At 40.9% G+C, this 22,609-nt stretch overlaps 1 protein-coding gene across 3 annotated transcripts in view; it reads right to left on the bottom strand.

Moving 5' to 3' along the window:
• Nucleotides 1–1,711: 1,711 nt before the first annotated feature.
• Nucleotides 1,712–22,609, bottom strand: part of LOC110535570 (cadherin-20) — a 35,482-nt gene continuing 14,584 nt past the window's right edge. For all 3 annotated transcript variants that reach the window (XM_021620636.2, XM_021620637.2, XM_036935300.1), the window contains 7 exons: nucleotides 20,413–20,600; nucleotides 19,823–20,076; nucleotides 15,553–15,689; nucleotides 10,358–10,479; nucleotides 9,928–10,045; nucleotides 3,450–3,701; nucleotides 1,712–3,178 (listed from right to left, as the gene is read on the bottom strand). In XM_021620636.2, coding sequence (XP_021476311.2) covers nucleotides 2,655–3,178; nucleotides 3,450–3,701; nucleotides 9,928–10,045; nucleotides 10,358–10,479; nucleotides 15,553–15,689; nucleotides 19,823–20,076; nucleotides 20,413–20,600 — 1,595 coding nt within the window. In that variant the 3' untranslated portion in view covers nucleotides 1,712–2,654. The remainder of the gene's footprint in view (nucleotides 3,179–3,449; nucleotides 3,702–9,927; nucleotides 10,046–10,357; nucleotides 10,480–15,552; nucleotides 15,690–19,822; nucleotides 20,077–20,412; nucleotides 20,601–22,609) is intronic.

The raw sequence follows: 22,609 nt of genomic DNA, 5'->3' as shown, positions 1-22,609 counted from the left end.
CAAGCACTTACAGCAAAAAATTCTACACAAAGACATGGGGGGGAACAGAGGGTTAAATACACAACAATTAATGAGGGAAATTAAAACCAGGTGTGTAGGAAAACAAGACAAAACAAATGGAGAATGAAAAGTGGATCGACGATGGCTAGAAGACCGGTGACGCCGACCGAACAAGGAGAGGAACCGACTTGGGTGGAAGTCGTGACACTATCTTAAATGGTGGAAGACTAGTAGTGACCAGAATATTTCTATTGACATTAATCAAATGCATTGGGTTTGATGCAAAAGTGGTTGTCGTTTGAAATGTCTTAGTAGTATCAAACCTTTTTTTATCAACCTGAAGTCAGTCAGCCTGCATGTTTTAAAGTTATTTTGATGTTGGTAGCTTTTACAGTTTGGCTCTACAGGTGGCAGCAGAAGGAGACTAATAAGTATGTTGGATATCTAAAGTTGTTCTTGCTTGCAGCAAGCTCCTCCAATTAATGCCAAAATACCTAAAAGGCATAAAAGTAATGAAACAACTTTATTTAGCACTCAAAACCCGGGAATCAATCAAGTACACGGGCTTAACATTTAAAAGGTAATTTTCACTTCAGCCAGCATCGGCAGTGTTTACCATGAAAACGAATGTCGACCACAGAAGGTTTTATTTTTGTATTTTATTACCAAGTATACAAAACACATTTACATTCAAATACCACATACTGTAGCATAACTGACACCACACATATTTCAAGTAGATTCCACCCAATCAGAAATTATCAAAATATAATTTCACTCGTTTTTTTTCTTTTTGGCGTTCTGAAGTATTTTTTTTTTACTTCTTCTTTACATTTGGCACATAAAGAAGCAGATTATCAAAGTTATCAAAGTCCACTGGTCGGAATGTGAGGGTTGAGATTAAGCCACAAAATGTGGAGGAGTAGGCCGAGATGATGTGGTGGACAATTTGGTTTCTCCAAAAGGACAGATGAACCATCGTCTCTGTTGTTTTGGTCTCAGACCCCTCCCCCCATTTCCACCCCTGTTCATGGCCGATACCCTGATGAAATGGTTATTTCATAAATCTCCTGTTTGTGTTCATTCAGGTATGTTTGTGATGTTGACTGAGAAGTTGATGGTAATTTAGCATCCTCAAATCAAATCAGTTACTGTAATGTCCCCCAGTCCTGCTGTGGTATCATGGACAGTATATCTCAAAACAAGAGCTTAAGATTGTTCCTGCATCACAAATGGAACCCGATTTTCCTATATAGTGGACCTCCCGTGTGGCGCAGTGGTCTAGAGGCGTCACTACAGACCCGGATTCAATCCCGGGCTGTATCACAACCGTTCATGATCAGGAGTCCCATAGGGCGGCACACAATTGGCCTAGCGTCATCCAGGTTAGGGTAGGGTTTGGCAAGGGCCGTCATTGTAATTGAGAATTTGTTCTTAACTGACTTGCCTAGTTAAATATAAGAAATACTGCACCATTTTTGACCAGGGCCCATGTAGGAAATATGGTAACATTTGGGACACACATAATATCCTGTTGAATGCATGATCATGCTTCATGCTCCTAACCAGCAGCAAAACAACAAAGTGTTCATACTAACAAAATATGGATGGACACATTAAACAAATTAACTTTAAAATCCAAACAGGATTACTGAGTTTACATCTCCCTTACTCTGTCTGAAACAAGACACAGAAACACACACAACATAAATGCAATTAGACGCCATTGAAATATTTATGTTACATGATAACGCTCGAACATATTTGAACATATTTTATGCCAATCCCACAACCTTGGGATAACATCCAACACAAGTCCAGTGTTTGTTTGATTCCTCAAAAATAAGTTATACTAAATATAAGGACAGCATATTAAAATATTAATTAATTAGTAAGATACGGCCACATAATGGAGCTACTGGGAATAAATAGCAGTTCTCAAATCAAAATGGCTGCAAAAATAACAAAACACTTTTCATCAAATCATTCACCTTAAAAAAATAGTCACATAGTGGCTTAAATTTTTTTAAACTAAAGCTTGACCAAAAGAAGAGAAAACAAACGTTATTTTTATTTTTAAAATCGGCAAAACAAACTGCCAAAATAAGTCAGCGTTTCAGAGTTTGTTTGTCTCCTGCATGCATGTGTATCGGCAGGTAATGTATTCTGAGTTCCACATTTGCCCTTCGCTCCCCTATCTTGTGTTCTTCTGAGGGGAATCGGACCCTTTGAACCAAAGAGCTGCTGGCGCCTGTGGCTAGGGCCTGGGTTGGCCACAGGAGTTAACTAACGTGTGCTTTGAAGCCCTTTGCTTTGAGGGTCTCGTTGTGCTAGCTGTCTGTCAGTCAGTCAGTCCAGGCTCCTCTAAAGACTCTTCCTGTGGATGGGGAGGGATTGTGATGGTAGCTAGGAAGCTACATGGCTCAAACTGTGGAGAACAGGCGATGCTTAGCTGTGCATTCGCAAGTGCTACAGTTATATGAAGAGCACACCTTTCAAACTCTCTATTTCTCTCTCTCTAGTCCTGTGTCTATCTCTCTGTTTCAGCCTCTGTGTTTGTCACTGTTCCAGTCATTGTCTCTCTATGACGCTGTTTACACTCTTTCTCTAAGGTGTGTGTATGTAGGGGGGAGTCTCTAGTTCCTTCCTCCCCTCTACCACATGGGAGGGTTGTTCATCTCTAGAACCCCATACATCTCTGCCAGTTTCTTAAATCTGGGCCCCCAGTCATTGAGATAGTCGTACTCATGATCAGTATTGGAGCACCCAGACTGCAGCGAGCTCAGGGACTCGGCCACCGATCCCTCCCCCTCGTAGGCGTAAGTCTGCAGGGAGTCGTAAGGTGGGGCGCAGGGGTTCAGATCCGTCTCCAGGAGCTTGGCTAGCACATACCCCTGGACGTTGCTGTCTCCACCACCACAACCCGGCCCACCTACTGATGCTAAGGGAACGTAACGCGACAGGCTCTCAATCTCAGGCAGCATGTCCTGACGTTGCTTCCCCACTAGGTGGGCCTCGCGTGGGTTCCACATGGCAGCGATGTCGAAGGCCTCGGTGTCCTCTTCTCCGCCCCCCTCGTCATCGTAGCGGACAATGTTCTCGTGGACGTTGTCTTCCTCATCGTGCAGGTAGGGCTTCTTATGGTGGCTCTGGAGGGACAACATGAGCAGGACCATCACTAGAGGAGAGAAAAGAGACATGGTCAGATACAACAGAAACCGAAACTATGGGAGATTATTAATGGTTGCTTTAGTGAATTGGTTAACCGGACTAAGACATTCAAAAGAAGAAGCATAGATACGGTACAAGAGTTTGTCTAAATTGGAATCTGATGTTCTGTATATAAATACAATATGAATATACAGTAGCTTATGAAGTAAGTATAAAGCAGATCAACAGTGTAGAAAATCATTCCATAGAAGAAGAACAAGAACCAGATCATGACTTACCGAGCAGGACAAAGATACATGCCAGTATGGCGATGAGTGCCCCTCTGCTCAGACTAGCCGGGAGGTGGTAGGCCTCAGCATTACAGGACATAACGTTGCCCTCCACATCGCAGCTACACACACGGATGGTCAGGGTGCTGGTGCTGGTCTGAACCGGCTGCTCTCCATCTGAGATGAAGATAGGAAGGTAGTAGACTGACTGATCCTGCTGAGACCAGCCCCCGCGACGCGTCAGGATCCATGCTGTGTTGTCTAAATCAGGGACAGAGAGAGAGAGAGAAGCCTGGTTTGATACAGTATGTCATATGATACATCATTATTAATATCCAGGTGTTGTCTGCAAAGGACAGAGAAAGCGGGGCCTGGTTAAGTGTCTTATACAGTGCCTTCAAAAATGATTCATACCCCTTGACTTTTTCCACATTTTGTTGTGTTAGTCTAAATTCAAAATGCATTAAATATTTTTTTCGCACTCATCTACACACAATACCACATAATGACGAAGTGAAAAAATGTTTTAAAAAATTGTTGCAAATTTATTTAAATTAAAATACAGAACTCTCTCATTTACATATGTAAATACTTTTTAGAAGCAACTGTGACAGTGATTACAGCTGTGAGTCTTTCTGGGTATGTCTCTAAGAGTTTTCCACACCTGGTTTGTGCAATATTTGCCCATTATTCTTTTCAAAATTCTTCAAACTCTGTCAAATGTGTTGTTAATCATTGCCAGACAATCATTTTCAGGTTTTACCATAGACTTAAGTAGATTTAAGTCAAAACTAAAACTCGGTCACTCAGGAACATTCACTGTCTTCTTGGTAAAGCAACTCCAATGTAGATTTGGCCTTTTGTTTTAGATTATTGTTCTGCTGAAAGGTGAATTCATCTCCAAGGGTCTGGTGGAAATCAGACTGAACCAGGTTTTCCTCTAGGATTCTGCCTGTGCTTAGCTCCATTCCGTACATTTTTTTATCCTGAAAAATCCTTAAAGATTACAAGCACGCCCATAACTTGATGCAGCCACCGCTATGCCTGAAAATATGAAGAGTGGTATTCGATAATGGGCTGTATTGGATTTTCCCCAAAATAACTTTGTATTCAGGACAACAAGTGAATTGCTTTGGCAATTTTTTTGCCGCATTATTTTAGTGCCTTGTTGCAAACAGGATGCATATTTTGGAATGATTTTATTCTGTACAGGCTTCCTTCTTTTCACTCAGTCAATTAGTCAAGTGTTGTGGAGTAACTAAAATGTTGTTGAGCCATCCTCAGTTGGTTTCTTCTATCACAGCCGTTAAACTCTCTCTTTTAATTGGCCTAATGGTGAAATCCCTGAGCGGTTTTCTTCCTCTCCGGCAACTGAGTTAGGAAGAAAGTCTCTATCTTTATAGTGACTGAGTGTATTGATACACAATCAAAAGTGTATTAACTTCACCATGCTCAAAAAGATATTCAATGTCAAAATGTATTTTTTTTATCCATATGTGCCCTACTTTGTGAGGCATTGGAAAACCTCCCTGGTCTTTGTGGTTGAATCTGTGTTTGAAAATCACTGCTCGACTGGGGGACAATAGAGATAATTGTATGTGTTGGATACAGAGATGAGATAGATTCAAAAAAATCTGTTAAACACTTATCAAATTTTATTTTTCACATGTGCCGAATACAAAATGTGTAGACCTTACAGTGAAATGCATACCTTCAAGCCCTTAACCAACAATGCAGTTTTAAGAAAAATATGTGTTAATTAAGGCTAGGCGTCCCACTAGCGGGACAACTTCCGATGAAACTGGAGGGCAAGCAATTCAAATAAATAATCATAAAAAAAATATGGATATTAAACATTTAGGTACATACAAGTGTCTTATATCGTTTCAAAGCTTAAATTCTTCTTAATCTAACTGCACTGTCCGATTTACAATAGGCTTTAACTTCTTGACGCTACCCATCCCGTTAGCGGGATCATTTTCGTTAGCAACCGCTGAATAGCATAGCGCCACAGTCAAATAATATTACCAAAAAATATTCATATTCATGAAATCACAAGTGCAATATTGCAAAACGCAGCTTAGCCTTTTGTTAATCTACCTGTCGTCTCATATTTTGAAATTATGCTTTACAGCGAAAGCAATCCAAGTGTTTGTGTAAGTTTATCGATAGCACAGCATAACATTATGTACACTAAGCATTAAGTAGCTAGGTCACAAATCAGAAAATGCAGTTTACCTTTGATCTTCGGATGTTTTCACTCACGAGACTCCCAGTTACACAACAAATGTTCCTTTAGTTCCATAAAGATTATTTTTATACCCAAAATACCTTTGTTTGTTTGTCGTGTTGTGTTCAGTAATCCACAGGAAAGAGTGGTCACGACAACGCAGACGTATATTCCAAATAATATCCAACATGTCAAATGTTTTTTATAATCAATCCTCTGGTTGTTTTTAAAATATATATTCGATAATATATCGACCCGGGTGTGTAGGTTTTTCAATAACACCGGGAGAATCAATGGCCGCTTTACTCTGTAGCGCAAAACTCACTAATAAAAGCCTGAAACTATGTCTAAAGACTGTTGACACCTTAGGGAAGCCATAGAAAAAGTAATCTGGTTGATATCCCTTTAAATGGAGGATAGGCATGCATAGGAACAGAGAGGTTTCAAAATAAGAGGCACTTCCTGATTGGATTTTACTCAGGTTTTCGCCTGCAATATCAGTTCTGTTATACTCACATTCAATATTTTTACAGTTTTGGAAACTTTAGTGTTTTCTATCCTAATCTGACAATTATATGCATATTCTCGTTTCTGGGGCTAAGAAATAGGCCATTTCAAATGGGTACTTTTCTTTAGCCAAAAACTAAAATACTGCCCCCTACACGCAAACGGTTAAAGCGAAAGCATGCCATGCAATTGTTTGAGGACGGCGTCCCACATCAAAATAGTTTTCCACCTGCACAGGTTTCAAAAATTCCCAAATAGCGGTTAAATATTCACTTACTTTCTGAAAATCTTCCTCTGATTTGTCATCCAAAGTGTCCCAGCTACAACATGTAGTGTCATTTTGTTAGATACAATCCTTCTTTATATCCCAAAAAGTCAGTTTAGTTGGCGCCATCGATTTGAGTAATCCAATCGTTCAATTTGCAGAGAAAGGAATCCAACAAGCTACCGCTAAACTTTGTTAAAACAATCCTCAGCTACCCTAAAATGTAATTAAACTATAATATTTCATACAGAAAGTATGTTCAATAGGAAAACGATATTAGCAGGTGCGTGTCTTCTTTGTCAGGCGCGCATACACAAATTTCCAAGTCTGTGTCCATGTGGTAAAACTCATATTTCTTACTCAATTTGGAAGAAACAAGCCTGAAACCTTGATCAAAGACTACTGACACACAGTTGAAGCCATAGGAATTGCATACTGGAAGATAGATTAAATTTTTCCCCTATATGTTCCATTGGAAGGACATGGGCTCTCAACAACAACAAAAAATCTGGTTGGTTTTTCTCCTACCATATCTATTGTGTTATAGTCTCCTACATTATTTTAACATTTCTACAAACTTCAGAGTGTTTTCTTTCCAATGGTGCCAATTATGCATATCCTGGATTCAGGGCCTGAGCAACAGCCAGTTTACTTTGGGCATGTCAGTCAGGTGGAAATTGAGAAAAGTAGACCCTAGCCTGAAGAATATTTATTAAGTAAAAATAGATGAGTAAAACATATGAATTAAAAGTAACAATTATTTAAAGAGCAGCAGTAAAATAACAATAGCGAGGCTATATACAGGGGGCACCGATACAGAGTCGATGTGTGGGGGCACTGGTTAGTCGAGGTAACTGAGGTAATATGCACATGTAGGTAGAGTTAAAGTGACTATGCATAGATAATAAACAGAGATTAGCAGCAGTTTAAAGGGGGGGAGGACAATGCAAATAGTATGGGTAGCCATTTGATTAACTGTTCAGAAGTCTTATGGCTTGGGGGTAGAAGCTGTTGAGAAGCCTTTTGGACCTAGACTTGGCACTCCGGTACCGCTTGCCGTGTGGAAGCAGAGAGAATAGTTTATTACTATGGTGGCTGGAGTCTTTGGCCATTTTTAGGGCTTCCTCTGACACAGCCTGGTATATACGTCCTGGATGGAAGGAAGCTTGGCCCCAGTAATGTACTGGGCCGTACGCACTACCCTCTGTAGTGCCTTGCGGTTGGGGGCCGAGCAGTTGCTATACCTTTACTGCACACAGAGTGAGTCCATGCAACTTTTTGTGTGACTTGTTAAGCATATTTTAGGCTTGCAATAACAAAGGGGTTGAATAATTATTAAGACATTTCAGCTTTTCATTTTTTATTAATTTGAAATAAACCAAAACATGAATGCAGTTATGTGGTATTGTGTGCAGGCCTGTGACAAAGACATCTCAGTTTAATCAATTTTAAATACAACAAAATGTGGGAAAAGTCAAGAGCTGTGAATAGGCACTGCAGAACAGGGGTTCTCAAACCGGGGATCCCTTTTGTCAAAGCATATTCATCAGGGACACCCTTATAACTTGAGTGAGATAAACATAGCATACACAGAGTTTTACTATGTTTTTGCAGTGCAAGTCTCGGGCCCTGGGAAGGAACATTTTAAAGGCCAACGTCTTGGCATCGGAGAGAACATTTTGAGGTTTTGAAGCAAATTTCCTGGAAGTCTACACATTTTGTCATGGGGCAGAGAGAAAACTCTGTTTAAAGCTATAGTCCTTAATTGAAACAATAACAAAGTATATATACAGTACCAGTCAAAAGTTTGGACACACCTACTCATTTCAGGGTTTTTCTTTATTTTGACTATTTTCTACATTGTAGAATAATAGTGAAGATATCAAAACTATGAAAAAGCACATATGGAATCATGTAAAATAAAAAAGTTGAGTTTGAGATTCTTCAAAGTTGCATTGATGACAGCTTTGCACACTTGTGGCATTCTCTCAACCAGCTTCATGAGGTAGTTTCCTGGAATGCATTTAAATTAATAGATGTGCCTTTTTAAAAGTTAATTTGTGGAATTTCTTTACTGCTTAATGCATTTGAGCCGATCAGTTGTTGTGACAAGATAGGGGTGGTGTACAGACGATAGCCCTATTTGGTAAAAGACCAAGTCCATATTATGGCAAGAACAGCTCAAATAAGGCTGGAGAAATGACAGTCCATCATTACTTTAAGACATGAACGTCAGTCAATCTGGAAAATGTCAAGAACTTTGAAAGTTTCTTCAAGTGCAGTCACAAAAACCATCAAGCGCTATGATGAAACTGGCTCTCATGAGGACCGCCACAGGAAATGAAGACTCATTAGAGTTAACTGCACCTCATATTGCTGCCCAAATAAATGCTGTCACAAGGAACATACACATCTCAACATCAACTGTGTGAATCAGGCCAGAAGTGGAGGCTACTGAAGGACACCAATAATAAGAAGAGACTTGCTTGGGCCAAGAAACACAAGCAATGGACATTAGACCGGTGGAAATCTGTTCTTTGGTCTGATGAGTCCACATTTGAGATTTTTGGTTCAAACCACTGTGTCTTTGTGAGACGCAGAGTAGGTGAATGGATGATCTCCGCATTTGTGGTTCCACCGTGAAGCATGGAGGAGGTGGTGTGATGGTGCTTTGCTCTTGACACGGTCTGTGATTTATTTATAATTCAAGGTATGCTTGACCAGCATGGCTACGACAGCATTTTGCAGTGATATGCCATCCCATCTGGTTTGAGCCATCCCACCTCCAGGCTGTGTAAGTGTTATTTGACCAAGAAGGAGAGTGATGGAATGCTGCATTAGATGACCTGGCCTCCACAATCCCCTGACCTCAACCCAATTGAGATGGTTTGAGATGAGTTGGACCCCAGAGTGAAGGAAAAACAGCCAACAAGTGATCAGCATATGTGGGAACTCCTTCAAGACTGTTGGGAAAGCATTCCAGGTGAAGCTGGTTGAGAGAATGCCAAGTGTGCAAAGCTGTCATCAAGGCAAATGGTGGGTACTTTGAAGAATCCAAAATATATAATAATATATTTTGATATGTTTAACACTTTTTGGTTACTACATAATGCCACGTGTTATTTCATGGTTTTGATGTCTACACTACTTTTCTGCAAAGTATAAAATAGTAAAATAATAAAGAAAAATCCTTGAATGAGTAGGTGTGTCCAAACTTTTGATTGGTACTGTATATAAATGTTTTTTTATCTGGTCTGCAGATCCCACTTTGAGAACCCCCTGTTATATAAAGCAGAGAGATCTGCCACACATACAACAAGGTAGCTGTAATTATAGCCGCAAATGACTGAGTTAGATAAATATTGCTGAATTGGCTTAGCAGTTGACGACAAATAATACCCACAAAAAAAGTGATACATCGTGCAAAAATCTGTGTCCAGGAAGTCATGTGGGTTTACTGCTGTATAAAAAAAAGATTCATTTACCTTGGTTGTCTCTAAGGGTGAAGTTGGGGTTGTTAGCTGCCTCTAGGGCCAGGCTGTAGTAGAAGTGATGACCTCCCAGAGGATCATCTGCGTCTACTGCCGTCACTGTCTGAATCAGCTGAGGTCACCAGACAATCAGACAACAGCCAGGGGAGGGGCGAGAGAGGCAGTCAGGTCAGTAACCCTGAGACAGGATGTGAGTAAAACTGACATAGCACAGAAATTCAAATTATGCATTTATTAATTAATATTTATGCTTATGCACATATTTTGCTGCAGTATGTCATCATTTTGAGTAATTCTTCATATGATAATATTACAGGTCTGCAAATAATGGTTACTGGTCTGCCTCTGTCCAGGTTCTACCTGTGTATTTACGCGTGTGTGTGTGCATGTATGAAAGTGTGTGTGTGTGTGCGCGCCTCTGTACCTGTCCGGCATTGGCACTCTCACAGACAAAGGATTCAAAGTACTGTGTCAGCAACGGAGGGTTATCATTCACGTCCAGAATCTTCACGGCTACAGACACACTCCCGATCATCCTGGGGTTATCTGGAATATAACATGCACACACAATACTGTATAAGACAAGCATGCACTCACACTCGCACGCATGCACACACACACACTTTACTGTATAAGACACACTGAGTTTTTTGCTCAAATACTTCCTGTAAGTTCAACTCAAAGTCAATGAAGAGTCATTATTACTTAAAATGTGTATGTGGTTCTGACTCAAAACTAAATGAGAAGTCACATCAACTAATAGATTTAAAGTTAAGATGACAAAAAAATATTTCCCCCACCCACCCAGTACACACAGCCTACATCAGCTGGTGAGCTGCTAGGGGGCGATGAGTGTGGGCAGAAAGCCGACTCTCTTGCTTCCCCGTAGCTAACCAATCACCACCAGCATTTTAGTTAGCTACCCCTTGCCTGGTTGAGAAACACAAGCTGCTTTACGAAATTAAAAGCAACAGCAGCATTGAGTTTAATAGTAAAAAACAGTCTAGCTTTGTTTCTCTCCCTTCAGCATAGAAAAGTTGCCTGAATTTGTAGTCTCGCTCAACCCTCCCACTTTCCCCACTGCATTTCATAGCCAGGTTCTGGAGCCAATTTAGCCAAGCCTACATCTTTTTCTCAGCGAAAACGTCTTGATTGTTTCCCTTACCATTCTAAAGATATGACCCATAATGCCGGTGCTACGTTTTTTTCTTCTTTTTATCATGTGTTGGCGGGCCATGATTTACATTCATTAAGCATATCACCAACTGTTCTAAAACTAGGCTACTTGTGGACCGGACCGTAACTCATTTGGTTAGGTTAAATAAAAAAAAATTAAAAACCTTGTTCAATCATGTTACCTCATTAGCTGGCTATAGCTAACAACCTGGGATGTGTTCAGCAAGACACATCGTTTTGGAACGTGTTCAGCAGGACACAATGCTTTGGAACATTCAGATATGTGGAACAAACATGTCTCTCTGACATGTTGAGTAAGGAATAACGTTGGCTCTATTCGTGGAATTTCTATCTGCAATGTGACTCGACTACATCACTGGGCAAAACAGTCTTCAGCTCCCGTTCAGTCATCATCCCCGGTTCAACTTTTGGACACCAACATGGCTGAAGTATCTGCGTCTGTGGAGTGTTGATAACAAAGGAAATGGCTCGACCGAGTGACGGAGGTGCATCTCGCGCTCATGTAATGTGTAATATCTACTTTATGAAGCTGAATTCGGAATTGTTAAATACACTATGTGACCTAAAGTATGTGGACACCTGCTGGTTGAACTTCTCATTCAAAAATCATGGGTATTAATATAGAGTTGGTACCCCCTTTGCTGCTATAACAGCCTCCACTTCTGGGAAGGCTTTCCACTAGATGTTGGAACATTGCTGTGGGGACTTCCATTCAGCCACAAGAGCATTAGTGAGGTCGGGCGATTAGGCCTGGCTTGCAGTCAGCTTTCCAATTCATTCCAAAGTTGTTCGATGGGGTTGAGAACAGGGCTCTGTGCAGGCCAGTCAAGTTCTTCCACACCAATCTCAACAAACAATTTCTGTATGGACCTTGCTTTGTGAACCGGGGCATTGTCATGCTGAAACAGGAAACACCTTCCCCAAGCTGTTGCCACAAAGCTGGAAGCACAGAATCATCTAGAATGTCATTGTATGCTGTACCATTAACATTTCCCTTCAATGGAATTACTTAAGGCTAGGGTTCTTTTATCAAAATTTCTGCCAGACTGACGTGCAAAAAGTAAACTGCCTGTTACTCAGGCCCAAAAGCCAGGATATGCATATAATTGAATACATGTTAAAATAATATATGAGACTATAACACAAATGATATGGTAGGAGAAAATCCAAAGAAAAACCAAACAGAATTTTTTTTTTTTTGAGATCCCATGCCCTTACAATGGAAAGCTATGGGTCCTATGCAATTCCATCTCCCAGATTGCATATCCTATGGCTTCCACTAGATGTCAACTGTCTTTGTTCAAGGTTTCAGGCTTGTTTCTTCCAAAACGAGGAAGAATTTTGAGTTTTGGTACTGGGAGTCACAGTTGGAAATCAGTCTGTGGGCTCGCGACGAAGAGGACTTGCTAATTTTACTTTTCTATTGAACATACTTCTTTCCGTATGAAATATTATAGTTTAATTACATTTTAGGGTACCTGAGGATTAGATAGAAATGTAGTTTGACTTGTTTTAACAAAGTTTAGCGGTAGCTTTTTGGATTCCTTTGTCTGCATGTTGAAATCAAGTCGAATGCGCCAACTAAACAGACTTTTTGGAAATAAAGAATGATTTTATCTAACAAAACGACCATGCATGTTGTAGCTGGGACCCTTTGGATTGCAAACCAGAGGAAGATTTTCAAAAAGAAGTAATTATTTAATCGCTATTTGTGATTTTATGAAGCCTTTGCTGGTTGAAAAATGTTGTGGGGTGCCATCCTCAAACAATCGTATGGCATGCTTTCGCTGTAAAGCCTATTGTAAATGAGACAATGCAGTTAGATTAACAAGAATGTAAGCCTTTGTGCAAGGAGGCGCAGGAGGAGCACTGCCAGAGCCCTGAAAAATGACCTCCAGCAGGCCACAAATGTGCATGTGTCTGCTCAAACGGTCAGAAACAAACTCCTATGAGGGTGGTATGAGGGCCCGACGTCCACAGGTGGGGGTTGTGCTTACAGCCCAACACCTTGCAGGACGTTTGGCATTTGCCAGAGAACACCAAGATTGGCAAATTCGCCACTGGCGCCCTGTGCTCTTCACAGAGGAAAGCAGGTTCACACTGGAGTCTGGAGACGCTGTGGAGAACTTTCTGCTGCCTGCAACATCCTCCAGCATGACCGGTTTGGCGGTGGGTCAGTCATGGTGTGGGGTGGGGTGGCATTTCTTTGGGGGGCCGCACCTCCATGTGCTCGCCAGAGGTAGCCTGACTGCCATTAGGTACCAAGATGAGATCCTCAAACCCCTTGTGAGACCATGTGCTGGTGCGGTTGGCCCTGGGTTCCTCCTAATGCAAGACAATGCTAGACCTCATGTGGCTGGAGTGTGTCAGCAGTTCCTGCAAGAGGAAGGCATTGATGCTATGGACTGGCCTGCCCGTTCCCCAGACCTGAATCCAATTGAGCAAATCTGGGACATCATGTCTCGCTCCATCCACCAACGCCACGTTGCACCACAGACTGTCCAGGAGTTGGCGGATGCTTTAGTCCAGGTCTGGGAGGAGATCCCTCAGGAGACCATCCGCCACCTCATTAGGAGCATGCCCAGGTGTTGTAGGGACGTCACACAGGCACGTGGAGGCCACACACACTGAGCCTCATTTTGACTTGTTTTAAGGACATTACATCAAAGTTGGGTCAGCCTGTAGTGTGGTTTTCCACTTTATTTTTGAGTGTCACTCCAAATCCAGACCTCCATGGGTTGATACATTTGATTTCCATTCATATTTTTTTGTGTGATTTTGTTGTCAGCACATTCAACTATGTAAAGAAAAAAGTATTTAATAAGAATATTTCAGTCATTCAGATCTAGGATGTGTTATTTTAGTGTTCCCTTTATTTTTTTGAGCAGTGTATATATATATATATATATATATATATATATATATATATATATATATATATATATATATATATATATATTACAATTCTTATATATATATATATATATATATATATATATATATATATATATATATGTTTGTCATATTTCTGCTGTTGGGAAGGGAATGGGATTTTATGATATGTTGGTAGGACAAGTCTGTATATATTAGTGCAAATGGCAGGGATTTATGTTTACTATAGGTTAATGAGGCAATACAAAGGGCATTTAGGTGACTAAAATGGCACGTTTTTTTTCTTCACAATAGACTAAAACATTATTCTAACGACAAATATGATTTCATGATATTTTAGTCAAAAAGACTAAGACTAGACTAAATAAGAAATAAAAAAGACTTGCAAAATGAACACTGCAGCGAATCTTGCTGAGCAGTCAACTCTGCCTTATTTCCTCTTTCTTTATCATGCCTCCTCTTACAGTACACTGGGCCTGGGGCACATTAGGTGGCTCAGAATAAGATTACAATTCAGTTATTCTCCATTATACCAATGGCCATTTGCATGCCTTAATCAGCTTTGTAATTGGCAATGGAAATGCAATTAGCAGGCAGTAACTACTTTCTCCGGTTTCATCAAACGATCAATCACTCAATAGCTTGACTTTGGCACTGGCTGGCTAAGGGTAAAGGGTTCTGTGCTGCCTCTCAGTGTGTTTGTGTGTGTGTGTGTAGACCCCAGTAAAAATGATCTCTCTCTCCATCTCACAATGTGGCCTTACTAGTTACAACGCAGCCCTCCCAGCACGCTTGCTGTAGACTCAGAAGGCACTCGTTCCCATTCCTCTTCTCTCTAATTTTGTCTCATTTTCTTTCTCCCTCACCCATTGTTCTCTATCATAGAGATGTATAGAGAACTATGGTGCCCAAAAGCCAGTTTTAGCATGGGCAGCACTATTGAGGACTTCCACCACTTTTAAGCAGTCAACTGGGTGGGACTTACTATGGGTTAAGGAAAAATCACATAATTCCATCCAGGTCATGAGGAGGGATCAGCCAATGAATTATCCTTGTGAGCAAACATTCCAGAGCTGCAGATGGCAGTAACCTTGACTTTATACTTGTTCAAATAACACACTCCAGGTGGCAGCATGCACAACTTCAGTTTGTTTACCAACTGATAGAAGTAGTAGAAAAAGAAAATTGACTAGTTCAAAATGGAGATGTCCTCAATGGAGCTGCCTGTGCACTCACAGACGCCATAATGGGAAAGATACAACATTGAGGTGTAGTTTATTCAATTAAGTAATTAATTAAAGTAATTCCTATCGTTAGTGTGCGTTCCAAATAAACACAAACAAAACAAGAGGACTGAAGGTGACTCTCCTGGGTTCTGAACACCAGCTGTGTAGAGGTCTGATTTTAAATGGTCACACAACGTAATATGGTAATGTCATTCAAAACAAACCAGAGGTGTGTATGTACTGTATGTGGCTTCATCCCAAATGGCACCATGTTCACTATGCAGTGCACTTTTTTTGGACTTACTCATCTCCATGGCCAGGACGGTGATGTTATGCCAGGAGAACTCCTCTCTGTCCAAAGGAAGCACTGTCATCAATGCCCCGGAAGTGATGTCAATGTAGAAGTATTTCCCCAGGTCAGTGTTCCTCTCTATGGAATACCTGGTGACCGAGGGAAACAAGGGTAACCAATGTTGAGTAACACTCATCTGGTATTTATGTACATATCTTTATCTATTGCTGAGCTTAGTGTGCGTGTGTGTGCGTGTGTGTGTGTGTGAGCATACACGAGTGCGGATTAATACACGTATGTGTTAGAGTGATAAAGTGTTGTGGCAAAGGTTGGAGGTATGACAAACTCCCTCAAACCGTCCCAGTTGTGATAAGGTCTAATCAGAGATATCTCTGCCAAATTAATGTAGAGACACACAGGCCTGCAGTACAGAGCTGGGGTGGGTGTGTGCCTGCGCTGGGATTGGCTGTGCTGCACAGTCTGACTCATCTCCTGCCACAACATCTCTTTCCAAAAGCGCTCCTCAGAGAACTCCATGCAATAATTTGTAGACAGACAGAAAGAGAAGAAGAAGAAGCCAGCTGAATGGAGGGGAGCACTACTTCATGACACAGTTTAAGCCCATATTCATAGTTTCTCAAAGAAGGAGTGCTCATCTAGGATCAGTTTAGCCTTTTATATAAAAATGAATAACGTTACAAGGACAAGGGGGTCTGATCCTACTCTGAGACCAGAGGAGGCTGGTGGAAGGAGCTATAGGAGGACGGGCTCATTGTAATGGCTGTTATGCCATTCTATTAATTCCATTAAAGGCCATAAAAATGTGTCTGTCCTCCTATAGCTCCTCTCATCAGCCACCTCTGTCGGAGTCACTTTATGTGTCTAAAGTCTATCCAGGTTTCCTACATTGGAAAGACCTGAAAGACCACGTATGTTTTCTGTGCATAGAGACCTCTTCTCTCTCTCCCTCTCTAAATATATGTTGTTCTGCCCCTGAGTAAGGCAGTTAACCCTCTGTTTCCTGGGCACCGAAGACGTGGATGTCAATTAAGGAAGCCCCCCGCACCTCTCTGATTCAGAGGTTGGTTAGATGAGAACTAGTAGAGGCACATTGTGGGTGTTCAATTACACACTTTTGAAGTGTTTATGAGGATCACCAGAAAGTGTTGAATTTACCCTTTTCTAAGTGTTACCCTTTTAACACCGATCATTTCCAGCACCAGTGGCATTACAATTTTACACTAACTCACTGTTACGGCATTCACTAATACCTTTGAAGCACATTTTCCAGTGTTAAATGAACAGTGAAAGTGTTATATTTAAAACGGGTCCAGTTTCTGTACATGTCCACACTTTTCAGTGTTAAATTAACACACTGCTTAGTGTAAAGCCTTATTTGCATATTTCCAAGAGTGCCTTGCTTGTCATGTGAATTGTTACAACCCATGACTGTACTTGTCAGTGTCAAAGACATGGTTGTTGCATTCATCTAGGTTCAGTCCCGTGCCCTTCACCAAGTGAGCTCCTATGTGAATATGTTATCATTACCATTTTAATCTTCTACAACACAATAGAACACATAAGGCCTTATTTTGAGGGCCTATGTTTACCATAATAAAGTGGCCTGAGACTCATGGTTTACAGGCAAAATACAGACTGCAAGTCACACAATTATGTGTAATTCCTATTGGAATCCAGCCAGAGTGGGGCTATCTAAAATGTTGAATTTTTATTCATGACTAAGGTATGATTCTACCTTAAGCATATAAATTGGCACAACTATTTCAGTAAGGGGTGCAATAAGTCCATATAACAGATTGAATTAGCTTAGAAAAATGTATGTTATTTACATAAGCATAATATTAATTCATCAATCGACATGTAACAACATAGATATTAAAACGACCAATTCTGAAAATCAAACTGCAAAAGATTATGCTGGGAAATATGATAATGATGGGTGTCGTTTTGGTTTACTGGTTATAATGGTTGCCATTTTGGTTTACTGGTTATAATAGTTATTTTATACCAATGGCTGTTAATTTAACAACTTAATCAACACTAGAAATGTTACTGTTGATTTCATTGCAACACTGCTCACTGCATCCAACTTTCATGACAAAGGCATTTCAAAGAGCTGTCAGTCAAGGCGAGCACTTGAATATAAGCTCCCCGACCATTCAGCCTGTCTTTTCAAACTTCCTGGTATTCAGCCATGAGAGGAAAAAGCACTTTGAAGTGATAGTTTGACTTTCAAATCCGTTGTATTGGTGAATGGCTGGTGCCTTTTATAGAGACCGCCAAGAATTACGATAGCTGATATGATAGATAAAATAAAAAAAATTATAGCTGTGTTTGACAAACTCAACAATACAAAACTGAAGATATTGATCTATTTTAAGCAATTGTTCTTATGTCAACGTGTTGACTTTGAACTTTTACACTAAACATCACCAATGTGAAATAAAAAAGGATGTGTAATTCCCACCGTTTCAATGGGGGTCAAAAATGTGAGCTTGGTAATGTAGTAACACACACTGTATTGTCCACATCATGGAAAGTTGTTAAGCATTAGGGGGCGCTATAAAATAATTTGGATGAAAAACGTTCCCGTTTTAAACAAGATTTTTTGTCACGAAAAGATGCTTGACTATGCATACAATTGACAGCTTTGGATAGAAAACACTGACGTTTCCAAAACTGCAAAGATATTGTGCAACAGAACTGATGTTACAGGCGAAACCCAGATAAAAATCCAACCAGGAAGTGCCGCATTTTTTGAAACCGCCTCATGCCAATGATTCCTTATATGGCTGTGAATGAGCTACGAATGAGCTTACGTTTTCCACGTATTCCCCAAGGTGTCTACAGCATTGTGAGGTCTTTTTACGCATTTCCATTGAAGAATAGCCGTAAGGGACCATATATAGCAAGTGGTCACATGGTGTCTCCCGCAGAAAATCTTGCGTAAAATACTGAGGTAGCCATTTTTCCAATCGCTTCTTATGAGAAACCAATTGCCTCGACGGATATATTATCGACTATATATGTTAAAAACACCTTGAGGATGGATCCTAAACAACGTTTGCCGTGTTTCTATCGATATTATGGAGCTAATTTTGAAAAAAGTTTGGCGTTGTAGTGGTAGCATTTTCCGGTCGATTTCTCAGCCAAGCATGATGAACAAATGGGAGCTATTTCGCCTACAAAAATAATATTTTTGGAAAAAAGGAACATTTGCTATCTAACTGGGAGTCTCCTGAGTGAAAGCATCCGAAGTTCTTCAAAGGTAAATTATTTAATTTGGTTGCTTTTCTTATTTTCGTGAAAATGTTGCCTGCTGCCAGCAGAGCCTAGCATAGCATTATGCCATGATAAACTTACACAAATGCTTGTCTAGCGTTGGCTGTAACGCATATTTTGAAAATCTGAGATGACAGTGTGATTAACAAAAGGCTAAGCTTGTGTTTGAATATATTTCATTCATTTCATTTGTGATTTTCATGAACAGGAAAAGTTTCTAGGGGTATGTATGTCCGCTGCGTTATGCTAATTCGTTTGAGGCTATGATTACGACCCCGGATCCGGGATTGCTAGTCGCAAGAAGTTAATTAGATATGTCAAAATAATTAAATATCTTAATTTAGGATGACAATAAATAAAGCAAACACAGATTTAAAAAAAAATCATATATTTAACCATTTAGAGATTTAAAATACTGCTCCGAAGCACAATTTAACCAGATGCTCTAGAGTAGAGCATCCATAGGGTCTGTGCAGCAGGCTGAACGTTTAATCAATTAGAGGTACGGTCTGGAGAGTGAGGATGCTGTGTCTCAAAAGGCACCCTATTTGGGCCCGTATGGCTCTGGTCAAAAGTAATGCAGTATACAGGGAATAGGGTAACATTAGGGGTGCACAGCTCCCCTCCAACTCAACCTCTGCTCTGAGAGTGAGGTAAACACATTGAAAATAGTGGGAAAGTTCCCTAAAACCACACAATGGCAGTAAGCTTTGACTGATTAGGGTCCTCGACAGGTCATCATCATTACCACCATCCTCATCCAATTAACTGAAATCACATAGCCTGCTGTCTCTTTCACTCAGAGCTGTCACATCAGCTCAATGGCTTTTGAACACAGCCTTGTAGAATCCAATATCATACTGCCCACATCTGGTATCATACTGCCCCCTTTTGGCCACACGATTGCATTACATTGACAGTGTTGGTTAATCAGAACATATTGGGTGTTATTTTGTTGTGGTTTTAACCCCATCCTCACCTGATGGAGGTGTTGGCAGCATCAGGGTCTCTAGCGGAGACCGTCATAAACATTGTGCTGATCTCTGTGTCCTCAGGGACCGCTATGTAGTAGGCAGCCGAGCTAAACTCTGGGGGCTCGTCCACATCCTCTATGCTGACGTGGACGATGGTGACATGGCTGAACGGGCCCTTATCCGGAAAACGGTGGTCAACGTGTGTGTTGGCTCCTTCTATCTTCAGCGTGTAGCTCGCCTTGGTCTCAAAGTTCAGAGGCTAGATGAGAGACATGCTGACAGCGTTAGTAGATATGGTGTATCATAGGTAGGTATCAATCATATAAATACTCAAGTAAAGATTTAAGATGTAGACTTAAGTCTATCTCGAGTCTGAATCAGGCCCCAAGACACCTTCACTAAACAAGCAGAGGTTTACAGGTATGTTGAGAAAGAATCCATTAAGAGAAAATCTGCTGTTTATCAATCAAATAATGATTCTAAACTTGTTCTCTGGACTAAACTGAGGTCAATGTGACTCATAACTGCTGTGTCGACTCCTGCCAGTGGCCCTGGAAGCTTGTCATGACCTTTCATTGATGTCTACCCTCTGTACCTTTTTGATGGTGATGATGCCAAACAGGTTGGTTGGGTCTGTGTTGATGTCGAAGGTGTCCCTCCCGTCTCCGTCGATGATGCTGTACCTCATCTCTGCATTGATGCCAATGTCACGGTCCTTCGCCCGGATACGACCCACAACAGATGACACCGGAGCCGACTCTGGAACACTCATCTGGTACAGCTCTGAGAAGGTGAAGAAGGGAGGAAGGGTGAAAGAGAGAGAAAACGAACGACAGGTTAATCCAGGTTCAAATCATTTCAACGGATATTTGGTCAGCTCTTATGTCTTCTATCCTCCCCATATTTAGAAATGGATTCACATTCCAAATAAATGTAGTAATTAGAAAAACAGATGTTTTATTTTGAGGTGGTGTCCAATTCAACCACAGAGCTGTGTGGCCTTAAATTTCCATAACAAAACATGGGTTGTTTCATTTATACTCATGTTTGCTGGTTGATGTTCTAATGTTTTTATCCCTGAATATCAATAACAACTGTGCGTTTGAGGGAATTGTTTGGTGAATATCTATTGTTGTGTGTCAGTTTGGGTACCATGTCAGCAAAAGGTAGACAGTGACAAATCAAGTTTTAGTCAATAAAGCAGTTTTAGAACGTGTTTGGCCATTCTTCCTCTAGAGGGCACCAAACCTCTTAAATTACACCAAGACATTAAGAGGACCTGAACCTAGAGCACTTAGACTGTGGAGCACAAATTGGTTCACACAGAGCCGGTTCGTAAATTGGGGTGTATTGTCATATGGGTCAACGAGAATTTTATTTAAACAATTTAATCTCTTTTCAAAAACGGGTGAAAGTGGTTCCCAATTTGAGGTGCTCCTTACTGTCCGAACTGAAGCGGTCACACATTATGGTTGTCAGACAAGTGCCCCCCCCCCCATATTATCTTACAATGTATTATAGTCTCACTTAAGTGATGGCACTAATTGGAGAGAAGAGAGGGAAGGGGGACGAGAGGGAAGAGAGAGAGAAATAAGGGGTGGCGGTGGGGTTCCAAGGAGGAGACGAGACCACCAGTCAGGCAGACAGCTAGGGGATGTCTTGCTGCCGAGGATAGCTAGATAAGAGATTGAGAGAGGGATAGACAGATGACCTGATGAGGATGTTAATGAGGAGAGCAGGAATGGGGCCAATCAAAGAGACAGCATGGGTCTGGAATCGGACTGGTTGCCGGGTAACGAGAGAGAAACTTACTTGACACATTGGAAAGAATTAACAAACAAACAGAGCAAACTAGAATTCTATTTGGCCATAAACAGAGAGTACACAGTGGCAGAATACCTGACCACTGTGACTGACCCAAACTGAAGAAAAGCTTTGACGATGCACAGAGTTAGTGAGCAGAGCCTTGCTATTGAGAAAGGCCGCCGTAGGCAGACCTGGCTCTCAAGAGAAGACAGGCTATGTGCACACTGCCCACAAAATGAAGTGGACTTCTTAACCTCCTGCCAAATGTCTGACCATATTAGAGACACATATTTCCCTCAGAATACACAGACTCACAAAGAATAAAAAAATAAAAAACAATTTCGATAATCTCACATATCTATTGGGTGAAATACCACGGTATGCCACAGCAGCAAGATTTGTGACCTTTTGCCACAAGAAAAGGGCAACCAGTGAAGAACATTGTAAATACAACCCATGTCTATGTTTCTTTATCTTCCCTTTTGTACTTTAACTATTTGCACACAATATGACATTTGAAATGTCTTTATTCTTTCGGAACTTTTGTGAGTGTAATGTTTACTGATAATTTTTACTGTTAATTTCACTTTTGTTTATTATCTACTTCACTTTCTTTGTCAATGTTAACATGTTTCCCATGCCAATAAAGCCCTTAATAAATTGAGGGAGAGGGAGAAAGAGAGGAGAGGGTTGGAGATCAGCGAGAGGCTGGGGGACTGGATGGATGGATGATGATGACATAAAAAGTAATGACAGAGAGGGGAAGGGTTAATGTGCTGGTGACTGACTGGTGGCCAAAGAAAATTAGGATGCGGGAGGCGAGAGAGAGCAGAATCTGAAGGAGATGGACAAGCGAGGAGATACACTGTGGATGAAGTGGAGGAGAGGGCTGGAGAGAAAGAGCAAGAGAAGAGGAAAGGAGAGGAAGATAAGAGGACATAAGAGGAAGATGAGAGTTCAGGAGAGAAAGAGCAAGAGGAGGGGGA

The sequence above is a fragment of the Oncorhynchus mykiss genome, chromosome 11 (genome assembly GCF_013265735.2).
Source record: "Oncorhynchus mykiss isolate Arlee chromosome 11, USDA_OmykA_1.1, whole genome shotgun sequence".
Taxonomy (NCBI): Eukaryota; Metazoa; Chordata; class Actinopteri; order Salmoniformes; family Salmonidae; genus Oncorhynchus; species Oncorhynchus mykiss.
The sequence above is the reverse complement of the archived record's forward strand: the minus strand, read 5'-3'. Positions and strand labels throughout refer to the sequence as shown.